This window comes from Mauremys reevesii, linkage group 6 (assembly GCF_016161935.1).
Source record: "Mauremys reevesii isolate NIE-2019 linkage group 6, ASM1616193v1, whole genome shotgun sequence".
Taxonomy (NCBI): Eukaryota; Metazoa; Chordata; order Testudines; family Geoemydidae; genus Mauremys; species Mauremys reevesii.
In genome coordinates this window covers 94,978,678-94,996,252 of record NC_052628.1, presented here as the reverse complement: position 1 = coordinate 94,996,252, position 17,575 = coordinate 94,978,678, and the positions used below count along the sequence as shown (strand labels likewise).

Below are 17,575 nucleotides of genomic sequence, written 5' to 3'. Positions count from 1 at the left end.
GAAATACGTGGCTGCATCTACTCAAAGGAGAACTGTTGGTTTAATCCATGTGAAGAAAGAAAACTTCTTTTCTTTTTCAATTTCAATTTTTGTACTCAATTTAAAAATGAAGTTTTAAATATATACTTTGGCAAGTGAGTAGCCACTGTAGACTAATCACTGTGCTGCATTACGTGAACAGTTTCTGTCTCTAAGTTAATCATGACTATACATGCTCTAGATATAACAATGCAAAGAGGGGAAAAAAGTGTGGTCAATCAACTTCTAACTGCACTCACTTTTAGCCAATATACAGAGTTAGAGTTATATTAGCCTTGTGGCCTACCCTGCATTTTATCCCCTTGGCGTACACGACTGAACAGGGTATTAACATTAAGTTCAAACAGCCTTGTTCTACTGGTTCATGTTTCAACCCAAAAGTTATTTAAAATGTAGATTTGCATGTTAGTTGTTTCAATTTACACTTCTGAATACATACCTTGATTCCAAGAGTCCATGGTTTGAATTCATCGCTCTTTTCAATTTCTAGTGGTTCAAGCAAAGGTTCCCACACACCAAACATCTCATTATAATAATGCACCTAAAGAAATATAAAATCATCAGAGTACTGAATTAAGAAAAGATACACCTTAGAACCAATACCAAAAAAAAGATGCTCTATAGACTCAAACAGAAACATCAAAATGAGACATTATAACATGTTGTTTGTTTTTATTATATTAGAATATAAAAAAAACTAAGTAAAATTAAAATAAAACATGAAAAAACAATGGGGCTGACATCCTGGCCTCAGCGAAGTCAATGGGAGTTTTGTCACTGACCTCATTGAGGCCAGGATTTCACCCTAGCTGTTTTCCACAAATAGGCAGGTAAGTCTTTGAATTAAATAGTTTATTTAAAAGAAATTTGATGTTTGTCATCATGGACTAAATTCCACCACCATTATTCAAAATGAACAGCACATTATGTCTCAAGTAGCCCCACAGAAATCAATGAGTAAGGTTCTAAATATAAATAAAGGTAGTAGAATCTGACTATAAAGGGAACTAGAGGCAGAAATCTTTTACTTATACAACACAAAGCAAGCAAGGCCCATAAGGCAGCAGCACAAATTTCCCCATGACCCAATTCCACATAAATGTGCCTCAATTCTAATCAGTAAGAACCATTAGGGTAAGTTCTCTCTACATAGCCATTTCTACCTTTGGTGTCTTTGAGAAGCATGCCAATAGAACTACTGGGATGTGGATACACATCAGTATAAACTGGACTAAAATCACCAACCTATTTCATGCAGGCTATTAAACCACCACCTGATGGCAACCGATTTCATTTTCTACTTATTTTTCCAGTTCTAAATATGAATAAGAGGCCTAGAATGAAAAGTTCTGTATCCCATTAGCAAATTCTCTAACCCAAGGGTTCTCACAGTCTTTCATAATGTGTAATGTCTTAAGAGAGATTGTCTCAGGGACCATTTCCTATCCTGTTCATAATTATGCTACATCCATCTGGCAACTATTATAATTGCTTATGTGGACTTATAATACTGGGAAAATATTCATTATCTGTCTTTAATGCAATAAGTGTTTTGTGTTTTTGGAAAAAGTTGGTCATACTTTCCACTTTTATTCTTTGTATAGGGCCAAATCTTGAGCTCAGTGCTCAACACAATTAGCAGGGCTGAATACTGGGTACATGGTGCAAGGGCTCTTCTTCTCCAGGCTGTGGATTCAGTTTGTGGAAGATATTTTAGCCACATGGATTTAAGCAATTTTGAAGGCATTCACATGCCCACTCCACACCCCCAGAAGAGGAACGATTTGTGAAGCAGAAAATTCTGACCAGTGAATACACATTTCATTTATAGCCTAGGATGCAACAGTAAACTACGCACAATACTTTGAATATATATCTGCTCTCATCTGAGGATCTCAAAACACATCATTAAACACTAATTCTCACAACCATCCTGTGAGTCAGATTAGTAGCACCATCGCTAGTTTACATTTAGGTAAACAGACTCTCACAGATAGAGATACACCGCTACCCCGATATAACGCCACCCGATACAACACAAATTTGGATATAACACGGTAAAGCAGTGCTCCAGGGGGGTGGGGCTGCGCACTCCAGTGGATCAAAGCAAGTTCACTATAACACGGTTTCACCTAGAATGCGTTAAGATTTTTTGGCTCCCAAGGATAGCGTTATATCGAGGCAGAGGTGTATTTAGCTATATCTACATAGCAAGTCAATGACAAAACCTAGACCCCCAACTCTGGTATTCAGTTTCCTGCTCTAGCTGGTATACACAGTGCTCCCTATTTAATCTAATGGAAGTCCACATTAGTTCAAGTTTCCCCTTAGGGGAAGTCTATCCATGTGGGATAATGATTAAGGAAAGAAAGGTGAAAGAAAGTGTTGCAAGACATAGCTACAAATCTCAAGAATGAATATTATACCAAAATGTCTAATGTAAAAACACAAGAGAGAATTGTATAAGTATTTTACATTATACTACTGATAAAAAACATTTGATGCAACCAGACTAACATGTTTCCAGCCCTTATGGTTGTGAAGATAAACCTGAAAACATAAAGTAAGTCTAAACTGATACCACAATACCTAGTCAACCTTCAAAAGCACCATATGATGGTGATAAGGAGGTGATATGAGTAAGGCTAAGATTTTGTCAAGGATATTTTTTAGTAAAAGTCACGGACAGGTCACGGGCAATAAAGAAAAATTCATGGAAGCCCATGACCTGTCCATGACTTTTACTAGAAACACCTGTGACAAACTGAGGAGCTGTGGAGCCCCCACCTTCGGCGGCTGGGCAGCTGCGGGGGTCCAGGCTCAGAGCTCTGGGAGCCCCCACCATCTGTGAGGGCTCAGAGCTCTGGAGGCCCATGCCGCCCAGAGTGGCAGGGTCCCTCTGCTGCCCACAGCAGCTGGGAGCTGCCAGGGGCCCACTGTAGGGGGTCCCTACTGCCTGAGCTGCAGGGCTCCCCGCCGCCTGCAGTGGCCAGCACCTGTGAGGCCGCCTGTGGCTGCTTGGAGCTCCCGGGGCCACTACCACCAGAGACAGCTTGAAGCTTTGGGGCTACCAGTGCCAGCCGGGAAGTATAAGGGACCCCACTGTCTGTGGCAGGCAGGAGTTGTGGGGGCCCCTACCGCCTGCAGCTGCTCGGAGCTCCTGGGGCCCCTGCTGCCAGAGGCAGCTCGGAGCTTTGGGGCCACCAGTGGCAGCCAGGAACTGCAGGGCCCCCTGCTGCCCAGGAGCTGCAGGGGCCACCCACCGCCCATGGGGGCTTGGAGCTCCCCAGGGGTCGCCGCCTGTGGTGACCAGGAGCTGCAGGGCCCTCTGCCACTGCTCGGACATCCCAGGGCCACCCGGAGGCAGCTCAGAGCTTTGGGGCCACCAGTGGCGGCCAGGAATGGTGAGGCCCCCCTCACCGCAGCCAGGAGCTGCGGGGCCCTCTGCTGCCCAGAGTGCCAAGGGCCCCCACCATCTCAGGAGGTGGGGGTACCCCGCAGCTCCCAGCTGCCATGGGTTGGAGTCACAGATGTCTCTGGAAGTCATGGATTCCGCGACCTCTGTCACAAAATCATAGCCTTAGTGATGAGATGCAGCCACAAACTTCAATACATTCTAGACCAAGAACAGTGCAGGGGAAACCCCCTCAAACCCTCTGAAGGGGAATGTGGCCACAGGTACTCCAACTGCTCCCCTAGAAGGCAGAATGGAAAATTCTTACTGATAATTTCATTTCTGCTGATAACATCTCCCAAATTTCTGGATGTCTGGGATGCCCTCCTCTCTCTGCAGTTCACGAAGCAGATCAACATTTGAGCAATACATGGTTTGGCCATTCCCCTTACAATCCAGTTTGCTGCCAGATGTTATGAAAGTTGTGCACCTTGAGAATAACTCAAGATAACGAAATAACTATGTATGTTAGACCAAAGTTGACAGTCATATTGTAACGAATCCACTACATATCTCACCCTGGCTTCTACGCCATTTAGGGTGAGTAGACTTGTAGGAGATGCTAGCCGAAAGAAAACTATCAGTAAGAAATTTTCTGGTCTGTAGCCCAGTGTCTCCCACAATTCTGGATATCTGTGAAGACGTGAACAGATGTAGGGAGAGTTATGAAACAAGAGTCTGGTAGAAAAGTAATATCCTCCTTTTTGCGAGCTTGCTGAAAAGTCTATTAGTTCTGGGCCACCACCTACAGTGCCTTTCTGCCAAAGGAGACCAATGAGTATGACAAAGTCCATCTTATAGTGCTTAACGAAGGTGTTCGTGTGATGGAATACACCCCTGAATACAAACTCTACACCCTTCTGTAATAATCTCTGTACAAAGTATGTCTTGTAAGGTATCATTTGAAAACTCAATTTGCTGGTCAACACTGTTCTGGCCAAATACGCGTGGCAACGTTGTATGTGAAGTTATAAGATTACCCCTGTATGATGTTAACAACACGTTCCAAATCCCACAGCCCTGCCCAAACAGAAACTGGCAGCTTTGTCCTAAATAAAGGAATGTGTGCTTTGCTTAGTTAGCATTTAAGCAGCAAATGGAATCATCACGCAGGAAGGGAAGACAAAGGAAGTTCATACAGGTGGGAAAAAATCAGGGAATGTCCTTCCACAGTCTCTTTGCTCTGATTCTCAGGGGGATATGTTTTTCAAGAGGGGGTCTGAAAATATAAAAAAGAGGGACAAACACCCCAAGGCACCCCTCTCTCTCTCCCTACCCATCACATTGACAACAACAAAGGAAGCATTAGTTGGATACTGAGAGAAGGGGTCCTGACCTAAGAAGTTTTATCACTAGAACAGCTTTACGCAGGTGGTGAGGAAACTCTGCTTTGAATTTAATGTAGTTTGTTAAATTAGGCATCATTAAATACTTTATTTTTCTTGTAACCATTTCTGGGTTATGCCTCATTGCTTGTACTCACTTAAAATCTCTCTCTCTTTGTAGTTAAACTTATTTTATTTAATCCCGGGTTCAAACTGAAGTGTCTCAGTAATTCCATTTGGGGTATCAAGTTGTATGCAAATTATTTCCTTAAAGGAATAATGGATTCTATATTTGTACTGTCAAGTAGTGGGCTGAACAGTACAAGACATTTTTCTGGAAGGAAATCTGGGACTGGAAGTGTGTTGGGGTCACCCTGAATCATAATCAAGACTAGTAAGAGCCAGAGGTTTGCCAGATGGCTGCAGCACACGCACAGACAGCTGGGAATGACTAACATACTAGAGGCTGTTTGTGAGCAGTCCAGGTTGGAGGCTGAAGCAGCAAGGCATAATAAAGGGCACCCCAGGTTACAGGGGAGGGGTGACACAGCTACTCATTAATCTGGATTGTACCTTGGTATGTCACAGTTAGCTGTTGACTAAGTAGTCGCTTTGCAACTTTCTGAGATGGACACACCTGCTCATTTTGCCCACAAAATTGCAAGGCATCTCCTGGAACATGTCTTGATCTCTTACGGTACAGGAAACCCTGAAGTCTAGTTGGTTTACACAATACATAGTTTAATATGCTTAGCAACGAAGGATGTGGAAGTTCTGAATCCTTGGCATTTTGGGTGGAAAGACACAAATAAGGAGAGTGATCTTCTTGTAGATCCTGTATGTTTAAGATTTTCAGCACTCATCATGCCTCATCTTTTCAGTTTGATGTTATGGATTTAGACAGAATGAAGGAAGCACAACCACTCAAGAACCGTGAAAGGAGGAATTTACCTTAGGAAGAAAGGATTCTGGTGTCTTGAACATCACCTTGTCCTCATAGAATGTGCAGTAAGGCTCCTGTATAGATAAGGCTGCCAGCTCCGACACTCACTTGACAGACATGACAACTAATAAGAAACAAGTCTTACTGGAAAAATAAAAGGCCAACACTAAAGTCAGAGGCTTGAAGAGATGGCTTGTCAGAGCCCTCAAAACTAGCCAAAGGTCCCAATTTGGGAAGAGTGGCCTGAGTTGGAAGTCAGAAGAGTTGGAAGGAATCTAGTTACCTATGCCAGGAAGCCAGAAGACCCTGCCAATAGCATGCGAGTAAGAGCAGAGACCTGATGCACGATACTGGCTAAAGCCTTTGCCTTCTTGGAGAAAGTCCAGAATAGTTGGAATACCAGGATTTCTGGGACTGAAAGAACTGTCTCTGAATTCTCACCCGCTAGGTCCCATTCCCTTTGAGAGGGAGCTTATTAGAAGCCCTGCTTCTTTCCCCAGGATGCTCAAGACCTACTTTAAGACTTGGGAAGATGGGAGGGAAGACTTGTGGGCCTCACAAATCTGCCCTCTTTGTTCTGCAGGGGTCCTCTGGGACTTATCCCCTCAGTCAAGTAGTCAGAAGAGAAAGTTACTCACCTTGCAGTAACTGAGGTTCTTCGAGATGTGTGTCCCTGTGGGTGCTCCACTGTAGGTGAGGGTGCGTCCCGGCGCTGTTGATCGGAGATTTTCAGTAGCAGTGCCTGGTCGGGACGCACACACTCAGTTGGTATCTCCCGTCTCATTGGAATCTTCCTGAGCGCGTGCATCCCGCACCCTCCTCAGTTTCTTCTCTACTGTGGAGAAATCATATTAATACTCCAAAGTAGAGGGGAGGAGGGTGAGGAGTGGAGCACCCACAGGGATACACATCTCGAAGAACCTCAGTTACTGCAAGGTGAGTAACTTTCTCTTCGAGTACTGTCCCTGTGGGTGCTCCACTGTAGGTGAATGTAAAGCAGTACCCACTATGGTTGGTGGGATTTTGGAGTTGTGTGAGGAACAAAGGTAGAAAGTACCATATGGCCGACTATGGTGTCTGCTGTAGTATCCCATGCGATAGCATAATGTTTGGCAAATGTGTGGTCAAATGTCCACATGGCCACCTTGCATACGTCTGTAACAGGTACGCTGTGGAGGAAAGCAATGTATGTTGACATTTCTCTAGTAAAATGAGTCCTAACACCTTCTGGTGGTTGAATATTCTGGGTCTGATAGCAAGATCTGATGCAGGTGGAGATCCGCTTGGAGAGTCTTTGCTTAGAGATAGCATCACCCTTTGATCTCTTGTGTGGCAAAGTTCCTCCTCTCCTCTAGTAGGTCCTGCGCTTATTGGCGGATTTCTTCCCCTCAGTGGTTTTCCCCTTGGATGAAACCCATAGTCTGGATCAACTACTCCTATATCTGATTAGGAGCAGCAGGGCTAGGGGGGAACCCGGGCCCGCCCTCTACTCCGGGTTCCAGCCCAGGGCCCTGTGAATTGCAGCAGTCTCTATAGTGCTACTTGTAACCGCTGCTTGACCGCTACAGCTCCCTGGGCTACTTCCCCATAGCCTCCTTCAAACACCTTCTTTATCCTCACCACAGGATCCTCCTGGTGTCTGATGCTGCTTGATTGTATGGTGTTTTCCTCAATCCTCCAGTAGTACCCCCTCTCAGTTCTTAGTTCCTTGTGTCTCTTGCTCCCAGCTCCTCATGCGCACTTCTTTCCTCTGGCTCCTCCGCCCTAGACTGGAGTGAGCTCCCCTTTTTATACCAGGTGCCTTGATTAGCCTGTCCTGATTGGCTGCAGGTGCTCCAATCAATGTAGTTCTCTCCAGTGCCTTCTAGAAAGTTCTTAATTGGCCCCAGGTGCCTTGACTAGCCTGTTCTGATTGGCTGCAGGTGCTCCAATCAATGTAGCTCTCTCCGGTGCCTTCTAGAAAGTTCTTAATTGGCCCCAGGTGCCTTGATTAGCCTGGAGCAACTGCCATTTTGGTTCCCATGGTACTAGGGATTTGCTTAGCCTGGAGCTAACATACCTGCTCCTCAGTACTTTCCTGTAGCCATCTGGCCTTGCTCCATCACATATCCCCCACCCCCCTCTGCTCAACACCATAGGGTTGGGCAACTTGGGACGCCAGGCAGTGTGCTCGTGAAAGACCATCAGCGTTGCCGTGGTGCCATCCAGCCCTATGCCGTATACGGAACTGGAATGGTTGGAGGGATAAGAACCACCTGGTGACCCTTGCATTCTTTTCCTTATTTCTCTGCATCCACTGGAGGGGTGCGTGGTCCGTCACAAGAGTAAATCGCCGGCCCAAGAGGTAATAACGCAGCGTCTCCATGGCCCATTTGACAGCGAGGCATTCTCTCTCGACTACTGCATACTTCTGTTCTCGTGGGAGCAGCTTTCTGCTTAGGTAGAGAATCGGGTGTTCTTCATCTCCAATCATTTGTGACAGAACTGCCCCCAACCCCACCTCAGAAGCATCTGTCTGTAAAATAAACTCCTTGGTAAAGTCTGGGGCTATGAGTATGGGGTCATTACAGAGGGCCGTCCGAAGGTCTACAAATGCCCCCTTTGCAGCGTCGGTCCACTTTACCATGTCTGGACCTCGAGCCTTCACCAGGTCCGTTAGAGAACTTGCCCTACTGGCGAAGTGGGGAATAAACCGTCAGTAGTAGCCTACCACGCCTAGGAATGCACAGACCTGCTTCTTTCGGGTCGGCCGGGGCCAGTTTTGAATCACTTCTAGTTTATTAGTTTGGGGCTTCACTATACCCCTTCCTACAATATATCCCAGGTACCTAGCCTCTGCTAGTCCTATGGCGCACTTAGCAGGATTAGCGGTGAGGCCAGCCCGCCTTAAGGTGCGTAGCACTGCCTCAACCTTCTCCAAGTGGGTTCCCCAGTCTGGCGTATGGATGATGACATCATCTAGGTATGCAGCTGCATAACTAGTATGGGGGCGCAGCAGCTTATCCATGAGGCGCTGGAATGTGGCTGGGGCCCCATGTAACCCAAAACGGAGAACAGTGTACTGGAATAGCCCGTCTGGAGTGGAGAATGCTGTCTTTTCTTTAGCTTCTTTGGTCAGGGGAATCTGCCAATACCCTTTTGTCAGATCCAGTGTAGTCAAGAAACGAGCACTACCCAGTTGGTCAACCAGTTCGTCGATGCGTGGTATGGGGTATGAATCAAACTGGGATACTTCATTCAGTCGGCGAAAGTCATTACAGAATCTTGTGGTACCATCAGGTTTGGGCACTAGAACAATTGGACTGCACCACTGACTGTAGGATTCTTCAATAACGCCTAATTCTAACATTTTCTTTACTTCAGCCTTGATTTCTTCTCTTTTGGCTGCTGGGATTCGGTAGGGTCTCAGTGTTATTTTGGCTCCAGGGATCGTGTGGATATGGTGATAGGTCTCAGTTGTCCGCCCCGGTTTTGTAGAGAAAACATCTCGGTTACTATTAATCATATCGGTTGCTTTTTCCAAGTGTTCTCGTACAATGGGTGTAACCTGGGCTATCCGATCCCTCATCTGTAGTACATGCTCAACTATGTTCCTTCTGGGATTTGGCTCCTCTTCCCAGGCTTCTCTGGCTATATCCAATATGCCTCGGGGGTGGCGCCCATATAGTAGTTCGAAGGAGAGAAACCTGTGGAGGCTTGTGGAACTTCCCGGATGGCAAACATGAGGTAAGGCAATAGGGTATCCCAGTCTTTCCCATCCCGGCTCACCACTTTCCTGATCATGGCCTTGAGGGTCCTATTGAACCTTTCCACAAGGCCGTCTGTTTGTGGGTGGTATACAGAGGTCCGTAGGGCTTCTACATGGAGCAATGAACAGAGATCTTTCATCAATTTAGACACAAAAGGTGTCCCTTGATCAGACAGCATCTCCTTGGGAAGCCCAACCCGGGAAAAGATCTGTACTAACTCCTTAGCTATTGTCTTGGAAGCTGCGTTGCATAGGGGGACAGCTTCCGGGTATCGGGTTGCATAGTCTAGTACAACCAGCACATGTTGGTGGCCCCGAGCTGTCTTCTCTAGGGCCCAATCAGATCCATGGCTATGCGTTCAAATGGTACCTCTATTATTGGAAGAGGTATCAAAGGGGCCCGTAAGTGTGGGCGAGGGCTATGTAGCTGACACTCTGGACAAGAGGTGCAGTATCGCCTGACATCTTCATGTATTCCTGGCCAGAAGAACCTCCGCAGGATCCTGGCCTGGGTTCTCTCTACCCCTAAGTGTCCTCCAAACAAGTGACTGTGGGCGAGGCTCAATATGGCTTTTTGATGTTTTCGGGGCACCAGAAGTTGATGTATCTCCTGCTCCTGCATTTGCACCACACGGTACAGGAGATCTTTCTTCACTATAAAGTAGGGTACTGGACCTCTGACCTTCCCTTCCACTGCTATCCCATCTATCTCAGCCACCTCTTTCCTGATGTTATCATATCTGGGGTCCTCTGCCTGGTCCCGTCCGAACGTCTCTCTCCCAAGACTAACCTGCCTGAGCTCCCAGGGGCCGGCTTCTGCTTCTTCCAATGGCCTGTCACCCTCATGGCTGGGGCCAGCCTCCGGCTCATCTTCCGTGTTGGTAGTTTCTCTGTGGCTGCTCGTGCCCGTCTGCCTACTAGCGCAGTCTTCTGGCCCTGGGTCAGGATCTGGGTTCCCAAAGCCTTCGCAGCCTTCCTTTCTTTTTTTGTCTTCCGGGCCTTTTGGGGGGCTGAGAATAGATCCTGAGAAAACTCAGAAAACATGGGGGGTTGACATTCCCCCAATGATGAGTCGCTGTCAACAGGGTCTCCACTTCCCTGCAGCCTCTCAGGGGGAAGTAAATTATCAAACCCTGGGTAGTCTCTCCCAATAACTACAGGATATGGGAGTTTAGGTACAACGCCCACTGTCACCTCAATGGGGTTCCCCTGAACCTCTATCTCCACTGGGATGGTGGGGTATTGGCTCATGGCCCCACGCACACGTCACTGCTACACGTTTGGCTTGCAGCAGCTGGCTACTTTTTACCAGCTTACCCGATATAAGGGTGATAGCACTTCCTGAGTCCACCAGTGCTGTAGTCTCTGTTCCATTTATCTTCACTGGCCTGGTATAGTTATGTGGGGCTAACGCAATGCCCGCAAGGTGGATAAGGGAGCATGGGACCTCCCAATCCCCCAAGTTGCATTGCATAGGCTCTTCGGTGCTGAGACACTGTGCTGCTATGTGTCCCCACTCCCCACATGCATAACATCTATAACTATTTCTAGTCAGTCTCCCATCCTGTGGGCTAGGGGGTTTAATCCCAGGGTTCCCTCCACTCAGGCCAATCCCTTCCTTCTGGAGTCTCTGTTGGTTTTCAGCCCCCCTCTTCCTCCACCTAGGACTCCCCAGGGGTTTGGCTGTCCCTCCTTCCAGGGTTGGTGTTGGGTGTTTGCTACGGAAGGGGCTTTCCTTGCGTAGTTGGGTCAATTCTCTGGCTGTCATGCGTCTTTCTACCAGCGTGATCATCTCATCATAGGTGCACAGATCGTTCTGGCCTACCCATTTGCGGAGATCTGGTGGCAGTGCCCTCGTGTACCGGTCGATGACCAGAACCTCTAGTATCTCTTCCGGACTCCAGGATTCTGTTTGCAACCACTTTCGTGCGAGATGGACGAGGTCATATAATTGGGATCGTGGGGTTTTGTCTTCCCGGTACCTCCACTCATGATACCGCTGGGCCCGTACTGCGGATGTTACCCCAGATCTGGCCAAGATCTCTGCCTTCAGCTGGGAGTAGTCTGCTGCAGCTTCTTCAGGCAGATCATGGTAGGCCTTCTGGGCCTCCCCACACAGGAATGGGGCAAGGATGCCAGACCACTGATCTCAAGGCCAGGCCTCCCGTAGGGCTGTCCTCTCAAAGGCCAGAAGGTATGCCTCTACATCATCTTCCCTCGTCATTTTCTGCAGCCAATGGTTAGCCCGTATGAGCCGCGTCCCATCATGCCCACGGTTCAGCTCTACAAGGGTCTTTACCCGGCTTACCAGTTCTTGCAACATAGCTCGGTCTTGATCAGCTTGGTCCATCAACAGGCAATTAGTTTCTTGCTGCAGTCGCACTGCTTCTTCCTGGGCAGCTGCCTGGACACCGGTAGCCTCCTGCTGGGCTGCCGTGGCTTGTATCAGTGCCCGTACTAGATCATCCATTGTGGTAACAAATTGTAAACCCCCTTCCCTGTGTGTGTGTGTGTGTGTGTGTGTTTTTAAATCACCCTCCTTCTTCCGCCGCGCGGTGCACACCAAAGATCCCACTCCTGACACCAGTTGTGGCAAAATTCCTCCCCTCCTCTAGTAGGTCCTGCGCTTATTGGCGGATTTCTTCCCCTCAGAGGTTTTCCCCTTGGATGAAACCCATAGTCTAGATCAACTACTCCTATATCTGATTAGGAGCAGCAGGGCTAGGGGGGAACCCGGGCCCGCCCTCTACTCCGGGTTCCAGCCCAGGGCCCTGTGAATTGCAGCAGTCTCTATAGTGCTACTTGTAACCGCTGCTTGACCACTACAGCTCCCTGGGCTACTTCCCCATAGCCTCCTTCAAACACCTTCTTTATCCTCACCACAGGATCCTGGTGTTGGATGCTGCTTGATTGTATGGTGTTTTCCTCAATCCTCCAGTAGTACCCCCTCTCAGTTCTTAGTTCCTTGTGTCTCTTGCTCCCAGCTCCTCATGCACACTTCTTTCCTCTGGCTCCTCCGCCCTAGACTGGAGTGAGCTCCCCTTTTTATACCAGGTGCCTTGATTAGCCTGTCCTGATTGGCTGCAGGTGCTCCAATCAATGTAGCTCTCTCCAGTGCCTTCTAGAAAGTTCTTAATTGGCCCCAGGTGCCTTGATTAGCCTGGAGCAACTGCCATTTTGGTTCCCATGGTACTAGGGATTTGCTTAGCCTGGAGCTAACATACCTGCTCCTCAGTACTTTCCTGTAGCCATCCGGCCTTGCTCCATCACACTTGGTAGTAGAAACAAAAGCCTAGGGGATTCATGAAATGGTTTAGTTCTGTCAAAATAGAATGCACGAGCCCGTCAGACATTGAGGGTATGTGATGCAGCTTCCTGTGGAGTCATGTGAGGGTTGGGATGGAATACACGTAACTGTATTGACTGGTTAAGGTGGAAGGTAGACACCACCTTGGAGAGGAATTCTGGCCAGGTTTGTATGGTAAGCTTGTGTTTAGAGAAAATGGTGTAGGGAGGGTAGGCCATCAGGGCGCTTATTTCACCAACCCTTCTTGTTGACGTTATGGCAACCAAGAAAGCCACTTTCCTGGACATGTGGAGCAGGGATGACGTGGCCAGGGGCTCGAAAAGAGGTTTCATAAGAGCACAGAGAACTAGGTTGAGACTCCAGGAGGCTACTAGTGAATGAATCTCAGGGTAGAGGTTTGGTAGGCCCGTGAGGAAGCGTTTCATGGTGGGGCCTGTGAAAGTGAATAGCCGTCCAGAGTGTCATGGAAAGTGGTAAGGGCCGCGAGACGTACTGTGATAAAACTGAGTGAAAACGTGTCCTGTTTTAGTTTGAAAAGATGGTCTGAGATGTCAGGGAGGGTTGCAGTCTGGGGTATTAAGCATCTGTGGAAGCACCAGATGGAGAAGCATTTCCACTTTTGCAGGTAAGTCTTAGGAGTGGAGTCCCTTCTACTATGCAGGACGACACGTTGGACCTGTTCTGAGCAGGCTAATTCGTGGGATTCAAACCTTGAAAGAACAACACCGACAGATGGAGCTTCCAGGGCTGCAGATGAAGAAGCTGACCGTAGTTCTGGGAGAAGAGATGTGGTCTGTCGGGGAGAGTACAGGGAGGATGGATGGACATGCGTAGCAGGTAAGGATACCATGGTCTGCCTGGGCCAATTTGGGGCAAAAAGTATGACCCGGGCCTTGTCCTCTGTGATGTTGCGTAGAACCCTGTGTATGAGTGGAATCAGTGGAAAAGCGTACACGAAGGAGTTGTTCCAAGGAATGAGGTGTGCTTCCGAGTCCTGTTCTGGAGCAAAATAGATGGTGTTTGCAGTTTGAGGAGTGGCAAATAGGTCTATCAATAGCGTGCCCCAGTGGGAGGACAGCTGTTGGGGTATTGATGGATGTAATTTCCATTCGTGTTTCTCGGAGAATTGTCTGCTGAGTGTGTCGGCGGTAGTGTTGTGACACGTGGGCAGGTAGGAAGCAGTGACTTTTATGTGATGATGTATGCACCAATTCCATAGTTTAATGGCCGTTGTGCATAGGGAGTGAGATTGTGCTCCTCCATGGCTGACAGCTCAGAGTTCTAGGAGATTGATGTGCGGACGCGTCTCTAATAGGGACCAGTGGCCCCGTGCCTTGTGGTTGCCTAAGTGCGCTCCACAATCTATCTGGGAAGTGACCATGGTTAACATGAGTACTGGGGAGTGTGGATGGAAGGGAACATCTGTGCATAGGTTCTCTGGTCTTGTCTACCAATGTAGGGAGGCCAATATGTTCGGTCGCAGAGTCAGTGTTATACAGAAAACTATGTCTGCTGGGTTGGATGAATGTATATATGGAAATAGGCATCTTGTAGGGTGAGAGCTGTGAACCAGTCCCCTTGTGCAGTGTGGGTATTATTGTGCCCAATGTGACCATCTTGAATTTTTGCACCTGTACAAGCATGTTCAGTTGGCTTAGATCCAATGTAGGATCTAAGCCTACATTGGATCTAAGAAAGGCACTCCCTGCCTTTCTTTTGGGAGTAGAATCCTTTTCCCCGATGTTGCCTCCACGCAGAGAAGGTGCTCGTGAGAGGGGTCCTGTAGCAGGGTGGATCCCTGCTCCGGGTTTTAAGGGGTTTAAAAGCGGCTTGGCAGGGCTTGAGCTGCTGCTCTCAAAGCTGGGCTGATTGGGAAGTAGCCGCAGCTGGGCCACACCCCAATCAGGCCACAGCTGGCCCCTATAAAAGGCTATGAGCCAGGAGCCCAGTCAGTCTCTCGCTGCCTTCAGAGAGAGAAGGGCCTGGCTGCAGGGAATTGAGACAAGGTACCTAGGGTGAAGCAGGGCTGGGGAAAGGCTGAGGAGCTGGGGAAGCTCCAGCCTAGAAAGCCCCAGGCTGCGGCCTAGCATAGGGCAAAAGGTACTGGGAGTTGCAGGGGGCAACCTAGGGGTAGGCCAAGGCAGCAGGTCCAAACCCCCTTTGCCGATGATGAGTACTGGATACTGCAGTCTGCCCCAGTGAATGGGGGCTAGATAGAGACTGGGCAGTAGCCACTACTGAGGCGAAGTGGGGATAGTAGGGTGGAGGGTTCCCTGAGGAAGGGAGACCCAGAGAAAAAGGGGTTACTGCCAGGGGGCAGCACCCCATGTGAAAGGGCACCGGGGTTCAGGGAGGGACACGGGGCCAGTAGTAAACAGGTGGATCACCGGCCTGCAGAGGGCGCTCCCGGGCTGGAAAGAGCTAATTCCCCAGAGTCACCAGCAGGAGGCGCCGCAGGGGTGAGTCGGACCCGTTACACGTCCCTAAGAGGGACAGAGAAGGAGAAAGGATAGGCAGGGAAAATAGGAAAGGAATGGAGTAACCTGACTGAGCTATTTCCAGAACCCAACCGTCCTGTGTGATCTGTTGCCAGACATGGTGGAAAGTCTGGAGGCGGTAGCCAAATGGGCAAATAGGCGGTGGAGTCAAGGGGTGGTTGCATGTACCCCTGACCAGCACTTCAAAATTGTTTGTTACTCAATGGTGGGAAGTAGTTGGTTGTGCCTGGGTTTGTCTGCATCTAAGAGGTCTGTTGCGGTTTTTACCAGTGTCATACGGTGTAGACTGGGGTTGGTGATATTGTTCTGCGCTGGGCATTTGGTAAGGTTGATACCCTGGTCTCCTGGGGAGGGACGGGTAAGTGCCCAATGTGCAGAAAGTGGCTCTAGAGTCTTTCATAGTGTGAAAGATTTCATATTGAGTTTGTTTGTTTGTGGGAAAAGAGGTTATCTTTGTCAAAGGAGAGACTCTCCACTTTGGACTGCAAATCTTTGCGGATATCGGATGCCGAGAGCCAAGAAGACCGGCACATCACCACTGCAGTGGTGCGGGCTGCTGGATCAGACACGTCCAGGGACGCTTATAGTGCCATGCTAGACACCAATTGACCTTCGATGAGGACTAACTGGAAGTCTGCTCTCCTGTCCTTCGGTATATGGGAGGCAAATCAAAGTGCTTGTTGTAGTTATCATGGTCATAGCTTGCAAGGAGGGTAGAATAAATTTGCAATTCTAAATTGCAAAGTAGAAGAGTATAAACCTTGCGGTCCAGGAGGTCAAGACGTTTGAGGTCCTTGTCCTGCAGAGTGGGCCAGTAGCGTGGCTGCTTTGTTCTGTGTGTTGTTGCATCAACCACAATAGAATTGGGTTGTGGGTGGTAAAATAAGAAATCAATGTCCCTCACAGGCATGTAGTATTTATGTTGAGCTTTCTTGCATGTTGGTGAATGGAGGTGGGGTCTGCAAGAGAGTACCAGCTGGTTCTAGGAGAACTTTCTCTATGGGTAGTGCTATCTTTGAAGGTGCAGAGGGTTGGAGGATTTTGAGAAGCCTATGTTGTGTCTCCTGGACTTCCTCCAAAGGGATGTCCTGAGTTCGTGGAATTGCATAAAGCCATCCATGTTTTGTGGAGGCATTGGGGCGACTTCTGCGGCTGATGGCGAGGCAGGAGCCAGTAAAACAGGGAAGGGGTCATAGCCCACGTCTTCAGGAGGGGGTTCAAGAGCTCTAGATGTTGATAGAGCTGGGGATATAAGCATAGGAGGAGCTTGCGGTCTGGTAGAAGGAGCACAAGGAGAAGCAGTGGCAGGAGCCAACCACGGGTACCACTGAGGCCAGGGCATCGGGTAGGAAAAAAAATGGGTCCTGGCCACTGGGGGACAAAGTAGGGAAACTGAGGCTGATTCTTATGATGCCCCATGTCTTGGGGTATGTATGGCTCCGGTGGGGGGGAGACTCAGGCAGGGAGAACCCTGCCTGCTGCTGTGTGCCGTTTTCACTATCAGTGAAAGTATCCAGGTCACGTGGGGAGAGCTGCTGCTCAAACAATGAGTGCTCCCTGTCCCGGAGCGGAGAGTCAGGCCTAGGGGCCACAGAGATATCCTGCTGATGCAGGAATTGTTGCTGCTCCCTAGGCTGGTGTGCTGCAGAGCATGAAGTCTGAGCGGCAGCCCGGAGTGATTTTAGTTTCACTTTGGCAGAAGCCGAGAGCTGTTTGAGAGCGCCTCGCAGAGGGTCTGAATCTGCTGGGGGTAGCAGGCAGGCTCGGTGCCGGAGGTGGAACTCGTTGTTGGCACTGGGTCCATTGTCGGTGCTGGAGAAATTGGTGCCGAGGAGAGCTTCCCGCTGCGGGAAGTCGGGTCCCTGCTTTAGAGCCCTGTGAGAGTCGCTTGTAAAGTGCAGGGGCGGTCAGAGTTGCCTGCTCTCGGCGCTGACAGCACCAAGGGTAAAGACTCTGCAGGAGATCAATTACCCTCTTGAGTGTCTCTGAGAGGAGACACTAGGGCTTCCTGCCTCTGCTCCAGAGAGGGTGAAGCCATGCTCCCAGTCAGTTCTGCCTTGGCAGGGGAGCATGAGGGAGCGGGCTTACTGCCCTGCTCCATAGGCAGCTGCAATGCTTCTTGCTTCTGCTCCAGAGAGGGTGAAAGCCATGCTCCCGGTTGGTTCTGCCTTGGCAGGGGAGCGTGAGGGAGCGGGTTTACTGGCCTGCTCCATAGGCAGCTGCAATGCTTCTTGCATCTGCTCCAGAGAGGGTGAAGCCAT

At 49.0% G+C, this 17,575-nt stretch overlaps 1 protein-coding gene across 4 annotated transcripts in view; it reads right to left on the bottom strand.

Moving 5' to 3' along the window:
• VPS13A (vacuolar protein sorting 13 homolog A) overlaps positions 1-17,575 on the bottom strand; it is a 303,373-nt gene that overhangs the window by 129,627 nt on the left and 156,171 nt on the right. For all 4 annotated transcript variants that reach the window (XM_039545239.1, XM_039545242.1, XM_039545240.1 and 1 more), the window contains one exon: positions 479-580. In XM_039545239.1, the coding sequence (XP_039401173.1) occupies positions 479-580 (102 nt within the window). The remainder of the gene's footprint in view (positions 1-478; positions 581-17,575) is intronic.